We start from the raw sequence: 16499 nt of genomic DNA, 5'->3' as shown, positions 1-16499 counted from the left end.
TTCTAAGGCTTCATGAGCGGGCAAAGGACACTTAATAGGGCTAGGTAGCGTGGGAAATAAAAAAAATAAATAAAATAAATAAGTCATGCAAATGAGAATGAAAGATTCCGCTCTTTCATTAGGGTGTGCAGCCGCCAGGGGCTCGCTGGCTCCGCAGTGTCCGCCCATAAGGCATCTAAGATAGTGGCCGTGTTTTGGATATTCCCAAGCGCGAGAAGCTCCTGTAGCCTCTCGAGTCGCTGCCGTATCATGGTCCGTCGAGGACTGTCTAGGATACAGGCGCCTACAATAGCGATGGGCCAGCACAGAAGTGTGTTGGTCTGTGTGTCAGGTGGAATGTCAGCGAGGTAAAATAGTGCGCTAGCGATAGTCGACTCTACGAGATCAGAGGCTGTTGAACTCTCACCGCCGTTTGAGGGCCCAAGGGTGCTGGTGTAGAGATAGAGTAGCAAAGCTTGCTTGTAGAAGAGGCCACTAGAGCGGAGCACGCTGTTCGAGTCCGGATAGGGGGTCCATGAGATGATTTCGAGCTGCAGTGTTGCAAATGTAGCGAACCGCTCCCGCAGGGCCTCTGGCGACAAATTTTCTAGTGTCGGGCTATGCATGGCGAAGGCGTTGATCCGCGGGATCAAGAGAAGAAGCTCGATCCAGCAGCCGCAGAGGCTCCCAACATATGACGAATCGGCGAGCTCGTGAGCTCGCGTCTCAATCTTCCCGTTCATCTTGAGCGTCTCGCAACGCTCTGGGTTGAGTGATATGAGGCTTAGCGTACTAACGTAGACGTAGAACTCGACGAGGAAATCGGAGAGAGGGGAGCGTTGTCCGATGAATGGATCTGACAGCACAGAGGATACAATGGCATCGGCGGCACTGATATGTTTGAAGATAGCGCCATCGCGATCTCCCTTCACAGTCTACATGGTAGGTCAGCATATGAATAATGACTCCACGATCAACAGTTTATGCAGCAAAAAGACATACTTCTGTAAAACACAGCATCAGACACCCTAGGCCAAGCGCGACGATAGTCGAGTTGCCGTGATGGATATATTGGTCGATGCTGCCGCGGAACATGGTCAATGCATCGCGGTAGTAAGTCTGTGCAGATAGAGCTAGCTCGGTGGGTTGGATAATAGCCTTGTGCACAGCGCTAATGGTGAGTATGAGGTGCATGATGAGATCGCTCGACATGGCAATAGGCATGAGTTGTGCTAGAAATGGATTCTCCCTTTGGAAACCGCCGGCCATGGCGAATGACGTCTTGGTCAAATAATGTCCGAGAAGATGATATCCCTCCTCACCACAGAGCTCCCAGACTCTGCCATTACCAAAGACAGACAGGGTCGCCGGCAGCGCGAACATGGGGCCCTTTCCGTCGAAGGATCCGGCGTGAGGTCTTCTCGGGGAGAACTTGGGGAGAAAGAACTCCACGGAGTCAGATACAGCCCCATCGCAAGTTGGCGATCCTGAATCGAAGACAATAAGAGATGTCTCTGACGAGGGTGGCAAGGGTGTCGAAAAAGGGTGTGGATCTTCCTGCGGCTCAGTTGGCGAGGCTTGGCCGGCTTGCCGTGGATCATGGGATTCAGACTGAGGACTCAGGATGTGGGGTGCTTTCCCGGTAACCTCCCCGGCATTGTCGGCAGTCAATGCACTTGGTGACCGGCAAGGAGATGGCGAGACTCTTGGCCATTCGCATTTAAATCCGTTTCGCTCACACCCACGGCAAATGGGCCGCTGTTCCTCGCATTTCTTCTTGCGGGCTCGACAGGTCAAGCAACCGGTCCTGACCCTGGTGATCTTGGGGACGCGATTGGCCATGATTTCACAAGTGGATTATGAGCTCGAGAGGCCCACTCCCTCGCATTAAACATTACCCTTCAGTAATGAAATCTGAGGGTTTGCGTGGAGTCATAGTCTCCAGTTCGCAATGCTGCGCAATGCTGAGCTGAGTGATGGTAATTGGAGCGGAAGGGACCGAGCCGAATCAACTAGAAGGTGGATGCGTTGACACATTCTTACATGAAAACATGATTCTGACGCTCTGCGCGGTCAGCGCGGTCAGCGCGGTCTCGCCTACACCACTTCTAAACAGAGTAGAGACTAGAGTGCAAGCTAAAGGACTTGGCGGCTATGGCTCATGCGCTAGCGTGATAACTCTGTCTTGTGGCCAGGCGTCACGTCCACTTCCCCAATCACTTTATGTTTGGGAGGGAATTTCTTCTCGGACGTTCGGCACTCGGTAAAGGTTCCCAGAACGAAGGACGCCCCGCTGAACTTGCACCTTCGGAATTGCGCCAAGCCGGCAGTTTTGGCCGGGTGGTTGGATTTGAAGAGGGCAGAGCCCGAGCCTCTCGCTCTCCCCCATGAAGCTTTAGCGAAAGACTAGAAGATCTCGGACGAGGAGAAGATAACAGAGTTGACTCGTAGATAACGGATGCGAATCAAATTTCCTGCATTAAGTGTAACTATTAAGTTGTCCAGTCACCAAATTTGATTGTAAACTGAGACATCCATTGCTAAGTAAGAGGGAAGATCTACTCCGCCCGAGCAAAGCCATGTCTCTCTGAAATACTGAAATACTGAATTATACGTGACAGACCGTTTAGGCCTCATGCTTCTTGGCATGGGCTGGCACCTCTCGTTCCATGACCTCCACGATCTGACCCTCGATGCTCTTGTCAACAGCTGCCATGGGACCTGAGAAATGTTTGCGACCGTACACTATGTACCAGATGATACTGATAATACCGAAGCCAGTGAAAACGACGCTGGCGTAGTTCATGGTCGAGGCCGTGGCCGGAAGTGCCACCGGCAAGCAGAAGAGGGCGGTTGAGAAGATGACCCACGTGACGGAAATAGCATTGATGATGGTGCCAACCGGCTTCAGCGAGTAGAGGGAGTTTTCGACATCTCTACGTCGCCGCAGCAGGCTGATGAAGATCGGCACGCCATACGATGTCGATAAGCAGATGGTGGCGGTGCCAGTAAACGAGTTGAATGCGGCGGAGGAACCAAAGTAGATGGGACCCATGCAGAAACTCACAGCGGCACCGAGTAACGTTGCCTGCACCGGCACCCCAAGACGTTGGTTGACACGCGACCAAATCTTGTGGCCTGGTACGGCCCCGTCACGCGAAAATGCGTAGGTGAAGCGACTGGCAACGGTAGCGGAGCCGATGCTGGAGAAGCAAAATATCCCAATGATAAGGATTAGCAGCCCCATAGCACCGGCACTAGAGCCTGTGACCAGCTTGAATAGCAGACCAATCGGCTGGCCGCTTGCCACTGCAAGCAGCACCTCGATCTCGGGTAATGTGAACATTACGGGGATGAGAAAGGCGGCACCTAGCACGCCGGCGACCAAGACCGAGGTGACGATAGCGCGAGGGACCTCCTTGGCATGGTTTCTCGCTTCTTCGCAGAGTGCCGAGATAAGGCCGTAACCGAGCATCACATAGGCGCCTTGCAACAAGCCGATGAAAAAGGACCACCCGGTAGGCCATCCACTGGCCGAGGTGTCATAATTAGCAAACACAAAAGCACCGGAGCGCATCTTGCCGCATGTAGCCAATAACACGGCCATGAAAATAACAATCGAAGCCGAGGTCCACGCGATGCATGCGGTGTTGATGATATTTAGATACCTCGTGCCGAATATGTTGATGACCGTTGAGAAAGAGATGAAGGCCCAGAAAACGACAACCGTCTGCCAGGCAGTAGGGACGTAATCTTCGTGAAATAGTGTAGCTGCCGAGAGCACGATCTGCGAGCCGGAGAAGTTGATGCTGACCATTACCAGCCAGTTATCCACGAGGTTCAACCAGCCGGTGACCCAAGCCGCGATCGGGGCGAATTGTGGAGGTGATAACATGGCAGACCAAAAGTAAGGTCCTCCTGCGACGGGGTAGACAGCGCATATCTCGGCCATGGAAGCTGCAATACATAGAGAGACTAGTGTGATGAAAACCCAGCCCCATATAACCGTAACGCCCTGGCCGTTGATCAAGGTGATGTAAAGGGTAGTGGATAAGCCGAAGGGAACTGCCATGATGGCTACAGACCTAAATTCAAGACGATTAGCATTCTATCTGGGCCCATATTTGGTAACAACAAAAACCCCAAGCCCGGCATCGACTCCAGACGATCCCGTTCCTCTTCGCTCTTTAGGACGGAACCTTTTCAACGTTATGACAAAGAATGAAGACAGTGTCTCGACTCACAAGCTAAGGATGGTCCATATTGAGAGAGACCTCTTGAAGTCGTTGCGATATCCAAGCCTGGATAGCTCCTGATCCGCATCCATTGTTGATTCTACTTGTTGCATTGTGTTGTTAGGAGGCTCAAGAGGCGAAAGAAGAGTTGAGAAGTTGTTCGTCAAGTGTCGATTGTTGAAACGGTTAAGATGTCAAACCGTTGGGTGTTTATGGGTAGAAGTATAGAATATTGAGACTGGGGGAGGACGTGGCCGTATAGATCGGACAAAATTAACCAACTATAGATGTCAGTATCATTTATATAACACTTAAATGGAGGCGCGGACCCAAATCTTGTGATGAAGGCGATGACACCGCGGTGACAAGGTTCAAAGATTCCAAGATAAGGTGCTATGATTAAGACGCTCTCTTACTATTCTCTTATCATACCCATAAACAGGGGCGTCAGGCATGGGGAAAGCATTAGTAGCCGCATTCCGTTAGGCATTCCTAATTCTCGGGCCAAAAATCTTCCTATCTTGCTAGTTAGTGCATTGCCAAGATCCGGGGTCGCTTAGCAGTGTGTAACTAGGTAATGCCACCTGGAGCTTATTCTGTAGGAATCCGTGACAAACGGGCCAACGGAACCCATCCTTATTCTGTAATTCGTAATTGGCATTTAGTTAGTACCTTGATCGCAGACAAGAAGCATGAGGCGCAGGGTATCACTCCTCCACACCAGCCGTACGCAACTTCCCCGTTTTACGGGAATCTAAAGACTATCCCTTTGTGATCCTGAAAGCGAGCTAATAGGTATTGGATGGTTCCAGAACCGCGTCATCTTATGTTCTATTTGTTATTTTTACTGTGGTTCATCAGGCCGTAGTGATCACGAACAAGGTCCTATATGAACATGGCAACTGGTTCGATACATTGAGTGACTAGGTCCTCAGTGAATTAGAGCATGAGATAGTGACAATCTATACATCGTAACTTCCAATCTCCGCCCGACCCCATCCTTTATTAAGCAGAGCCTTAACGGCATCTTCAGAAATGGTCATGTTTGAAGCCAACGCACCAGGACCAGACGGGCCAGGGTCGTTGTATGCCGTGACGGCCCTGACTCGCGCCTTTGTGACCTCAAGAATGGTGCCGCTCGTTATTGTGATGTCATATCTGCCTGGGTCGTAGTTGCCAATTGTCGAGCTCATAGTATCACGCTCAATTAATGCTACCATAACCTCAGCGACTTCCTGCGGCTCGACCCAGACGTCCGACGCGGAGTTAATCATGGCAAGCTTGTCCGGGTTCTCGGTATAAAGGGGGGTCTTGATGATACCCGGCGCCACGGCGACGATGCGGATGCCGGCGGTATCAATATCTTTAAGCGAGCGGACGAAGCCACTGATAGCGTGTTTGGATGCATCATATAGAGGAGTAGCGATACTGGTGTCCTGCGCGCTCGTACTGGAAATCAGAACGAGAGTCTTGGGGCCCGGGCGGTCCGAGTTGAGGAACCTTGAGATTGCAATCTGGCTCGTCCTGATAGGGTGAATGATGTTGATGTCGAGAATTGCGTAGCGGCTGTCTCTGACAGAGTCACGGCTCTGAGAAGTTTCGGGAGGATACCAGAAGCTGCTCCAAGTCTGCAGATTATCGTAGCGGAGGGAGTTAGTCTTCCAAAGCTGTTCCATTTATTCCATATAATCACGATAGGCGAATGTTGAGACGAACTCACCGGCTCATAAACACCGGCGCCGGGGCAGACAATGTCAACACCGCCGAATTCCTGCTCGGCCACCAAAAACATGCGCTCCAACTGGTCCCAGTAGCGAACATCAGTCTGTTGAAAAACAGCCCTCCCACGACCTGCAGCAGGCGCAGAGTAACTATTGATCACTTCTTTGGCCTCCGGTCGCAGTGCGAGATCAGCAAAGACGACATTACACTCTTTGTCAAGGAGTAGCGTGGCGAAAGATAGGTTGATGCCACTACCGGAACCAGTGACGATGGCAGTCTTGCCCTTGACGCTTTGTGCCATAGTAGTTATGTGAGGGGAAGTTGAGACTGGTTGATTTCAGGCACCTAAGGATATCTTGTAGTGCATATGTTTCCTAAAAGTGAGTATGCGGAGAGCATGTATTCTGCGAAATAAAGTCAGCCGATACCTTATGCTCGGTATAATTATAGTATAGGTAATAACAAGCTGAAGAGCCTTTTAATTGGAACCGGAAATGAACTACCCCTTCAAACCTAAAATGGTTGTAGGCCGTGTGATATCTCTGCAGCACTTGAGATGTAGGAGATAGCTTCCGTCTGACCGCGCTAACCGCGTTGACCGCGCTGACCCGGGCGCGGTACGCGAATCGAGCCGGCGCCACTGCTCACCACTAACTCATCCCCATTCCGTTAGTCTGATCCTGGCTGAAGGGGCCCGGTTTCCGGGCGTATGGAAGACAATGAACGATGAGAAGGGAGAAGTTGTGCTGGACGTATTCTCGATATGCGTATACTGCAGGGGGAGACCGCGCTCTTATCCTGGCACTAACAGCTCGCTATCAACTAGGCTAATCGCTACCGTACGATTTGGAGCCATATCTTCATCACGAGCCTCTAGATAATCCAGGATTCACCAATTTTTCTACGCACTTCTAAGGGGACAGATTGTTCATATATAGAGTAAACGCGTAATACCAACGTCAATCGGTACACCTACACTTTGCAAATTCTCATTACTATCTATTTGATGAGGCCAAACTCGTTTTCTCTAAGTTGTCATTCAGTTTAAATCCACAAACAATATGAGCCTCTCTGTTGACCACGGGCTGGATGGCCACGACACTTCCTCCTCTAGAGCTTTGAAAGATCACGGCTCTGATTTTGACGTCATCATCATTGGTGGCGGATTCTCTGGCTGCTACCTACTGTACAAGTTACGGAAAGAGGGTTTCAGGGTGCTGCTCATTGAGTCGGCAGAGGGACTAGGTGGTGTATGGAGGTGGAACTGTTACCCCGGCGCACGGGTAGACACACACGTCCCACTTTACGAGTACTCCATTCCGGAGGTCTGGAAGACCTGGAACTGGACTGAAAAGTTTCCCACCTCTGCTGAGCTGTGCAAATACTTTGAGCACGTGGACAAAGTCCTCGATCTTAGCAAGGATTGTCTCTATCACACCAAGGTCATAAGTGCCCACTTCAGCGACGATGAGACCCGTTGGTCAATCACTACCGAAGGGAACTCAACTCCCTACCAGGCTCGGTGGTTCATCCCGTCTGTTGGCTTTGCTGCCAAGCGCCACTTCCCGGATTGGCCCGGCCTAGAGAGGTTCAAGGGTGTCATCCACCACTCGAGCTTTTGGCCTCGTGAAGGAGTTGACTACAAGGGCAAGCGAGTAGGCGTCGTTGGGACCGGCAGTACTGGGGTACAGCTCGCTCAGGAGATGGGCCCGGAGGCTAGCGAGCTTACATTGTTCCAACGCACGCCTAACTTGGCACTGCCACTTCGCAAGGTCTCCCTAACGGCGGAGGAACAGGAGAAAGACAAGGTCAATTACCCGGCTAAGTTTAAGGCGAGGCTCGAGAGCCGAGGAGGATACGATTTCAGCCCCTGTGATCTTGGAACCTTCGACCACACTTCCGAGGAGCGAGAGAAGTTTTTTGAGGAGAAGTGGGAACAGGGAGGCTTCCTCCTCTGGGTTGGCTCGTACCGCGATACACTCACAGACATCAAAGCCAACCGCGAAACCTACAACTTTTGGGCTAAGAAGGTCCGGGCCCTAATTGGCGACCCTGAGAAACGTGATCTGCTCGCACCCCTAGAGCCTCCCCACCCTTTTGGCACTAAACGCCCAAGCCTGTTTTGGGACTTTTACGAAGTCATGAATCGACCCAACGTTCACATTGCCGATGTGTCCAAGTACCGCGTTAAGGAAGTCACAGAGGAAGGCATCGTGACTGCTGATGGTAAACTCCACAAGCTCGACATCCTCGCGCTGGCTACCGGATTCGACGCAATCACTGGTGGCCTCAAAGCCATCGACATCCGCAACGGTGGAGGCCAGTTACTGAGTGACAAGTGGGCGTCTGGCACCTGGACACATCTGGGCATGATGACGTCCGGGTTTCCTAACATGTTCTTCATGTACGGGCCCCAGGGTCCTACAGCCTTCTCCAATGGGCCGACCTGCGTTGAGATCCAGGGCGATTGGATTGTCGGCGCACTCCTCCATCACCGCGGAAAGGATATCAAACGCATGGAGGCAATGGCGGAGGCAGAGCAGGGATTTCGCAAATTTGTAAACGACGAAACTGAGAAGACTTTGTATCCACTGGCAGATTCTTATTACATGGGTGCCAACATTAAAGGCAAGCCACGCGAAGCCCTCAATTTTCCCAGTGGCATACCGTATTACAGAGATATGCTGGCAGATGTTGCAAGTAAGGGTTACCAAGGGTTCATTTTAGCATAGATAATGCGCTATAATGTAGGTTCAAGGAATTTTACTATTTCTACCGATTAATTCTTTCCTGTTTACCAATGATTTTCCAAACGCCTCATATATCGGGTTCCAAGAATGTATTCAGCAATCGTAGCACGCTCGACGGGTAACGAAAAGCCCGCGGTTGTCACTAGGCTCACTACATACGCCTATGCCCTTCCCCGTCTGGCCCTTCTTCTGTTTCTTTGCGCATCGATTTGTCCTCGCTACCTCCCAGTCGCCCAAACCACCCTGTTCGAGCTTGCTCACTTTCCGTAACCGGGGTACACAGCAGGGGAGGCACTAACTAGAGTTCCTTTGTTACTCAGTCATTAAACTGCGAGCGCGGTATCTCGTACGCAGGGCGTTCCTTCTATATCTAATGGCAGGAGAGAGGAGGAATGTTGTCGATTTGGAGTTTCGGATTTTACATCTCACGAGCTGCCTGGCAATTTCTGGTATAAAGTCCAATGAAATCAATGCGGGGAGCAATCCCAACAAGTCTAAGCCACGACGTGGTAATTAACTCCAAGGTTATTAAACATATATACTCCAACCCTAAGTGAGGCGAAGGCGAGGGAGGTGGGTGATGCCCTAGGCGATATGAAGGAGCTTGAGAAATGTTAGTTTCTCCGAGCAGAGTCGGGAGCCTGCCTCTAATATGTAGATAGGATGGAGTGGATGGCAATCTTGCCCTAACACCCGGTTGTCGGTTGGGAGAATCTACCAGTTAGCAGGCGGAGCTTGACATTAATTCGAGATTTGTCCCATCATGCCGCGACAGAGCAGCTAGTCGATGCCGTATGTAACTCGGTTTCCTGTATGACCGATAGGGGGGGTAAGAAAAGTCAAACCGGAAAAGAACCAAGGAGAAAATGAGAAAAAGAAAATAGAAGGAAAAAAAGAATCAGAAGCACGTCTGCACTAGCCCGGAATCGAACCGGGGGCTAGTCGAAGCTGCACGTTAAGTGGCAACGACCAATTTTACCACTAAACCACTAGTGCCTTGTGTTTTTGCATGCATGGCGTCATCCTCGAAGAGGCTAATCATTGCCAGCGGTTCTCGCTCCGGCCATGAGACTCCGTAGTTGTGGTCTGTCCAGGCCGGGAGTCATTGTGGTCAACTGACCGAACAACGAGAACGGAATAAAGTCTTTTCTCTCTGTCAAGATACTGTACGGGCCGTAGCAGCTGCATTCGTTTCCAATGGTCGAGGATGCTACACTATTTCGTTGATCCGGGAAGAAATGAGAAGGGAGAATGAGAAGGGGAAGGGAAAGGGAAGGGGGGAAAGGAGAATCAAAGATTAGACAGAGATCGGAACAGCCCACGATAGTATCATCCCCAAGATGTCTTGCTGTTGCCGTCGACAATCCAGCCCACTAATTACTTTCATTATCTTTATCTTCGTACCTACTTCATCCTGGCTCATGTATAAGTACGACCTCCACTCCCTAGTGGAACCGCCGAGCTTCTTGCTGGTTGGTGTTGCAGAACCGAACAGAAAATTGGAACGGCGGGCCCATCCGCCCATTCCTCGGGCATGATAAAGGTAGTGCGGGAAACACTTTACGTCGATGGAATGGGGCAGAAGTCATTTGGTACGTAACAGCCCGGACGTTCTTTTTCGGTGAAGCATGGGTGTCGGGGAGCAGGGGCCGGGGGCGGGGTTGTCGATTTATTAGAGTCGACTTCATGTACGTCAAATGGCAGTTGTTCCTTCACATGTCAATGATCAGTTCCTGATCTATTACCGATGTACCGTCAAATAGAACTTGGAAGGGGTAACCCCAGCGAGTCAACGACTCATTTCCACCCGCAAGCTGATAGCACCCACAAGCAGCCCTTCCCTCCGCGTAGTAGATTAGGTTTCAGTAGACACCGCGAGTGCCACGATTGTCCCTGACGTGCCTCGTGGGACAACTTTCCTAGGGCCGGAAGGTGGCAAGGAGGAGTATGAGGGTCTGAGGGTCCCACCCCATCTCCTCGCCGATGCATGAGTTGTTAGGGCTTTTCCGAGCAAGTTTTCGGCGAGTTTTCTAAAGTGCATAAAATGGCATGTACGGAGACAGCTCTGAGAAGTAGGAGCCAAACCCTGTCAGTGGCTTATCGAAGTTTCGTATTCAAACCCGTGTCTATAATCTATCTCGGGAGACTGTCGTTATGGCGATAACCTCTGCGTGAAATGTTTAGCCAGGCCGCCCAGCGACTATTCAGCCGCACCTCCGAGCCGTATTCTCCAGCGAGAAGATCCGGAAGTGTCCAATATAGATATTAAACGGCGGTCTGTTCCAAAGCCTGCACAACGTATAACTTTACAAGAGCCCGCCTTATCGCTCCAAACATGATTATATCCCCAATAAAGTTGCTAAAGAGAGATAGAATAAAGACAGCAATAATGCGAGAATCAGTAGGATCTATAAATTCAACAGGTGCAATCTCCACTCCTACAAAAATAGCCACTATGGCTGTAATTGCCGCAAATGCCATCACTGGTATCACGACAGCTGAGAAGTGGCGCAGAGCAGTCAGCTCCCTCTAGTAAACGCTGCCCTATTAGCATACGAAAAATGGAAAGGAAAAGAAACGATCAACCTATGAAGGTTTCGACGCTAACTTACTCCCGTCCATCCTAAACGGCCTGCATGGATAGCTTTCCTCAGGAGAGAGCCAGAGATGGCGAGGCTCATGAACAGTCGCCAAAAGATATAGGTTGGGTAGATAATGATGTGAACAACGGAGTACAACTCACTGTCCTCTAACGAGTCCGAACCACTGGCGGTTAGTCGCGTTAGTAGAGACTATCAAAACATCGCCGGGACTACGGACTTATCCTGGAAGCCAGATGACATTGTTTCTTACGCGGAGCAGGTCATAATGAAAACGGTCAGAGCCAGACCGCCTGCGATACAGATTAAAGCGCTATCCCCAACCACGGAAAGGCATTTTCTTCTGGGAGAAGTCGCATTCCAAGGGAAAAATTGCCTCTTGAGAATGACCATCGTTGAGTAGAGTATAACTTTCGTGCTAAGCTGGGAGAACAACCGTAGTTGGAAGGAACGAAAGTAGCCTAGCAACGTAACTATATACGTGAAGGATCGTAGAAGAGCGAGGAGTAGGCCGGTAATTAAGAGACTTGTCGACGCGGCTAGATTCCGCTTCATACTTGGGGTTGACTGGGACGCGGTTGGACCATCCCTCTCTGTCCGAGGCTTCTTGGTCACAAGACTCACAAGAGACGCGCCGGTGACATAGAGAGCGATGACGCCTCCGAGGGCAATGATTGCAACAAAGGGAATAGGATCGTCCATGTTAGGCTATTGGAAATATGCTTTGCTTGGCCGGAACGACTATGACAGTCAGGGTTACCCGGCGATTGATACTTCTCCGGAATATCGAGTCCTTCGAGAGCTGATATATCTTAAGCCAGGAACCATAGATTCAAAATTACCGTGCGCGTTCTTTCTACGCAGCCAGGGCCCGCGCCCCCGACTTTTCAAAGTGTCAGGTATGCCTCGCGGCGCCGCCTCATGCAGGCCAGAGGCATTATTGAAACAGTGGGCAAATCGTTGGCCAAGCTTGCAATGGTAGCGAGGGTTGCTGCAGGCCAAGCCTACCCGAATCAGTCGAGGGAAACAATAGTGTGCGCCACCGTGCCGCATTTGCGGTTCAGACAAACAGAAATCGCCGTCTGTGTCACTGCCCAGCTCAGGCCCAGAATGCAAGACGGAGGTCACCTCACACGCGAGTAAAGGACAACTATGCCCGAGTTTCTGAGGGTGCGCCAAGACCGCGGGAATTGGTTTGAGGCGTAATGATAACATATCCCCCCCCGCATGTCTTCTTAAGGCATCGCGGCAGCCTGGTGTCGCTAAAATGCGTCAAGTCGCTGTTGTCCATGATTCAGAGCCACCAGGAAAAGGTTCTGTACTTGAACGCTGGCACAACCTGTATTCATGTTCGAGCGTCTTGACGGGGAGAGGAAAAGCAAAATATGCGTAAAACGCATGACATCTTTCGCAAGCTTCCATTGGTCATCTCCGCTGATGCCAGTCTGTCGAAAATATTTGACTCTCTTTGGAGAATGGCTCCAACATCACTGCCACGGATGGCGAGGATCGTTGAAGCTATTCGCCATCTTCTCTTGGATTACTGCAGTCGTGAACTTGGGTATCTCCATCTTCATTACTGTGAACGCTGGAAACTCGTTCTTTTTCAAAAGCATTACTATCATGACCGGCGCCTGCAAGGATATTAGCCGTGCTGACCTTTGGATTCACTTGGCTATGAATGTGGTCTCAGCTGGGCTTTTAGCTTCAACGGTACGTGTTGTCCGCGAAATCCATATATTTATCCACGAGAGTTTCTCTAACCTGCTCGGGGTTTGCTTCGCGGCTAGAACTTTGCAATGCAAGCGTGGACATCTCTCACAAGGACCGAACTAGATCAAGTCCACGCGGGTGGAGAAACGGCTGATATAAATATCCCCTCCCTTAGAAACATGTTGAGAATCTCCCGAACTCGCCGCTTGCTATGGGCTCTCATGTTTCTAGCTGCCCTTCCACTGCATTTCATCTACAACAGCTCAATTTACTCCACAACATCGTTGACAGACTATAACGTCTACATAATGACAAAAAATGCCCTTTTGCAATCGTTTGAGAGAACAGAAGATGGACTACCATCTTATCGGCCACGGGATTCCAAGGCCAAATACAACAGAAGTTTTAGCCAAGGTTGGAAGCCGTTGAGTGTGAAGGCCCTGGTAACAAGGTATGGAAGGAGTTTGACAGACGAAGCTAGAGATGTTATCTTCATAGCAGATGTCGATGATAGTGTCCGCGTCGATGAGGGTGAACATGGAGGCATTCTCTTCCATCGTCTGATGGATAGCTCCGCAGCACAGAACCAGACCTATTGGCTCTGTGAATTCTTCGACCCAGGCCAGATTGAAAACGGCGGCTGCCGAAGCGATTCCATCAGAAATATCACCAGGTCATCTTGGAACACGACTTTACAAAACGGAACAGTCCCAGGAACAAATCTCACGCCAGGGTCGGGTGTGATCAGGCTTTCACCAGATGCACTCATGGAGGAGGTTTCCCTTGAGTGTCGTCTACAGACCCATCCTCTTTTCTGGTGGCTTACAACTGCGTGCAACCTTATCATTTCGTGCTGCCTCACAGGCATGGTCTTCCTACATAAGTCAATTCCGCTCGTGACTATCGGGGATGTCATCGAATCTTATCTCCGACAGCCGTCCACCGAAATCCCCAAATCCATGTGCACTTACAGCTACCGAGACTTTAAGAACATGTTTTTCGATTTCACTCAAGCCCAACCGAATGAATATCGGCCTCGCGAACGTGGTCCACGGTGGGCTGAGTCTATTGGGCTGAGGAGGTGGAGTTTGACGATGTTATGGTGGCTCGTGGCTCTTTTAGCTCTGGGCGTTTGGCTTTTCACTCTTCTCAAGATCGAAGCAGAGATTGCAAGCACTTCGATCAAAGAAATGTGAGTGTTTGTAATCCCGATTTTTCTTTAGTATCGATTATATCCAACCTACTGATACCGCGAGACAGTTTCAATCGAGGATTCGGATCACTCGACCGGGTGGGACTCGCATCAACGCAGTTTGCCACTCTGCACTCTTCTGGGACGAAACTGGGCATGATAATAGCTATAAACACCCCTCAGTTTGCACTTTCCGTCACATACCTTCTCTATAACTCCCTCCTGACTATCATGCTGGCCGAAAAAGAATGGCACAGTTTTGGGCCAGGAAAGAAGGGATCAAAAGCTAAATCGAAAACCAACTTACGTGTCTCTCAACCCCGTGGCTGCCAGAGGAGCACATTTTTCTTGTCATTGCCCTATAGATACTCTATACCATTATTGATCTTGTCGAGTGTTATGCAGTGGCTCGTTAGCCAGGGCTTATTTTATGCAGAGGTGGACCTCTGGGACGAAGATGGAATTCGGAAAGGTCTAGAGGACGGGGCTGCGACAACGGGATCTTCGTCTCTTGCACTCTTCTGGCTCCTCATCATCGGGTTCTTGTCGTGGGTATTTGTTGCCATCCTGAGTATCGCTCGACGGTACCCGCCAGGCATGCCTCTGCTTGGTGCCTGTTCTGCTGTTATTGCGGCTTCGTGTCACCTCCCTGCGGGCTTGCAGCGGCAGGTTGACAGTGACGTTACCCGTCGCGACATATCCTGGGGAGCTGTGAGCGAGCCAGTCGAGGACGGTCCTGTTGGCGAGAAATGGCTGAGCCTGTCGACCGGTGATGTAGAGCGGCCGATTACAGGAAAGGTGTATGGACGATAGATAGTAGTGATGGATCCTGCCAAAACTTAGTCTCAAGTTTGACAATGGGTTTTAGCCTACGCACCTTTCGTCTTTGATTCATCCGACATCCCGCGAAGAGTTGATACCAACGCAGTAATACCCAGGACACGTCAGTACAACATATATCCGGATCTATATTGGCAGGATCAGTATCAAAGGTCCGATATATCATGAGCGGATGAATTCGGTGGGTATGTGATCTCCTTCCCGCCGTATCACCTTAACTATTATCACTGGAAGTGAGACAAGTTCAATATCAATGTATTCAGCAATCCTAGCAGGTTGTCCTCGCCACCTCCCAGTCACTCAAACCACCCTGTTCGAGCTTCCTCAATTTCCGTAACCGGAGCATACAGCGGGGAGGCAGTAACTAGAGTTCCTTGCTACTCATATCGTAAAGGCTAGACCCCCATTGACATCCGAAAGCAGGCTTGGTATTGAAATACATCCAATCCATTTCCTGATAAGAAGTTATGGCCATGCCCATTGCTGCGGCAAATACGGGCTCTAGGGCAGAGGCTTTTTCAACAAGATCTGAACTGATGACCGCCCTCAGGATATCGAGGAAGCCTGGGTCCATTACTGCATCTCTGTAAAGAACCAGATCTTGGATATCATCAGTTAGGAGGGTTCCCATAAAGTCTCGGCCGAGTGGGGGCTTAGTGACTTCCATTAATGCAGCCTTCACAGATTCGAGGTGACCATGTCCTCGGTGGCCTGCACCAAGGTGCTGGTTGTAAATCCTGCGCATAATATCTACGATTCCATCAACCTCAGAAAAGAGGACGACATTGAGTCCAGATGCGCTATAATCGATAGACAAGATAGCTCGCGTTCTGTCGTCTGGTATCTCTGATCTGCAGCCTGATGTCTTCGAGTTATCAATATGATTTGCCACCAGAACCATGCGAGGGGCGTCAAAAATGCGATGGGTTTGACGAAGGCCGATCGACTTGATAGCTTTCTGGATGATATCGTTCTGGTACTGCCAGGTTTGGTCTGGGATAACTAGGCCAGTAAAGCAAAAACTAGTCCCCAGGCAGGAAGCGACAGAGTATTGCAGACTTCGCAGAAGAGCCTGCGTGCTGACGAAATCCGGGTTCCTCTTGCAAAACGGCAGCCGTGGTAGTAGACACAGGGCGTTGCGTAGCAAGGCGACGCTAGGAATTCCCTCGGCAAGTTCTCCTCCGGCAGGTTCATGTTTACGCATGAACGACTTATACTCGGGGCTTCCCTCAATTCGGGCTACCTCTACGAAAGACCCGTTCGCAAAGTAGATCGCTGCAGTGCTAATCATGGCTTAAAGTCAGCTGAGTCGGCCGAGAGGGAAATCTGGAGTACCATACCCGTAGTCAGGAGTGAGACTGAAACCGACACCAGGAACCTTGAATCTTGGCAGCAGGTCTGCAGTAATAGCAGTAGTGATGAGAAGGAAGACAAGCCAAAGATGAGAGACTCACTTGTGGAAGGCCAT

General features: G+C 50.5%; 4 protein-coding genes and 1 pseudogene across 4 annotated transcripts; 1 reads left to right on the top strand and 4 right to left on the bottom strand.

Moving 5' to 3' along the window:
- Nucleotides 1–118: 118 nt before the first annotated feature.
- Nucleotides 119–1821, bottom strand: SAPIO_CDS2761 (uncharacterized protein; the record flags this gene model as incomplete). Its single annotated transcript, XM_016785701.1, has 3 exons — nt 119–175; nt 288–914; nt 982–1821. 3 exons carry the CDS (start codon nt 1819–1821, stop codon nt 119–121), a joined length of 1524 nt encoding a protein of 507 aa, XP_016644483.1.
- Nucleotides 1822–2605: 784 nt separating this feature from the next.
- On the bottom strand, nt 2606–4327 carry SAPIO_CDS2760 (Uncharacterized protein; the record flags this gene model as incomplete). Its single annotated transcript, XM_016785700.1, has 2 exons — nt 2606–4064; nt 4224–4327. 2 exons carry the CDS (start codon nt 4325–4327, stop codon nt 2606–2608), a joined length of 1563 nt encoding a protein of 520 aa, XP_016644482.1.
- An 849-nt stretch (nt 4328–5176) lies between these two features.
- On the bottom strand, nt 5177–6237 carry SAPIO_CDS2759 (Uncharacterized protein; the record flags this gene model as incomplete). The annotated part of the gene is made up of 2 exons (XM_016785699.1): nt 5177–5842; nt 5935–6237. The coding sequence occupies 2 exons, from the start codon at nt 6235–6237 to the stop codon at nt 5177–5179; spliced, it is 969 nt and encodes a 322-aa protein (XP_016644481.1).
- A 760-nt stretch (nt 6238–6997) lies between these two features.
- On the top strand, nt 6998–8668 carry SAPIO_CDS2758 (annotated as a pseudogene; the record flags this gene model as incomplete).
- Nucleotides 8669–15395: 6727 nt separating this feature from the next.
- SAPIO_CDS2757 (Uncharacterized protein) lies at nt 15396–16499 on the bottom strand (the record flags this gene model as incomplete). The annotated part of the gene is made up of 3 exons (XM_016785698.1): nt 15396–16314; nt 16372–16416; nt 16486–16499. 3 exons carry the CDS (start codon nt 16497–16499, stop codon nt 15396–15398), a joined length of 978 nt encoding a protein of 325 aa, XP_016644480.1.

The sequence above is a fragment of the Scedosporium apiospermum genome (assembly GCF_000732125.1).
Source record: "Scedosporium apiospermum strain IHEM 14462 chromosome Unknown SEQ_SAPIO_0087, whole genome shotgun sequence".
In the NCBI taxonomy this organism is placed as follows: domain Eukaryota; kingdom Fungi; phylum Ascomycota; class Sordariomycetes; order Microascales; family Microascaceae; genus Scedosporium; species Scedosporium apiospermum.
This window is presented reverse-complemented; position numbering and strand designations above follow the sequence as displayed.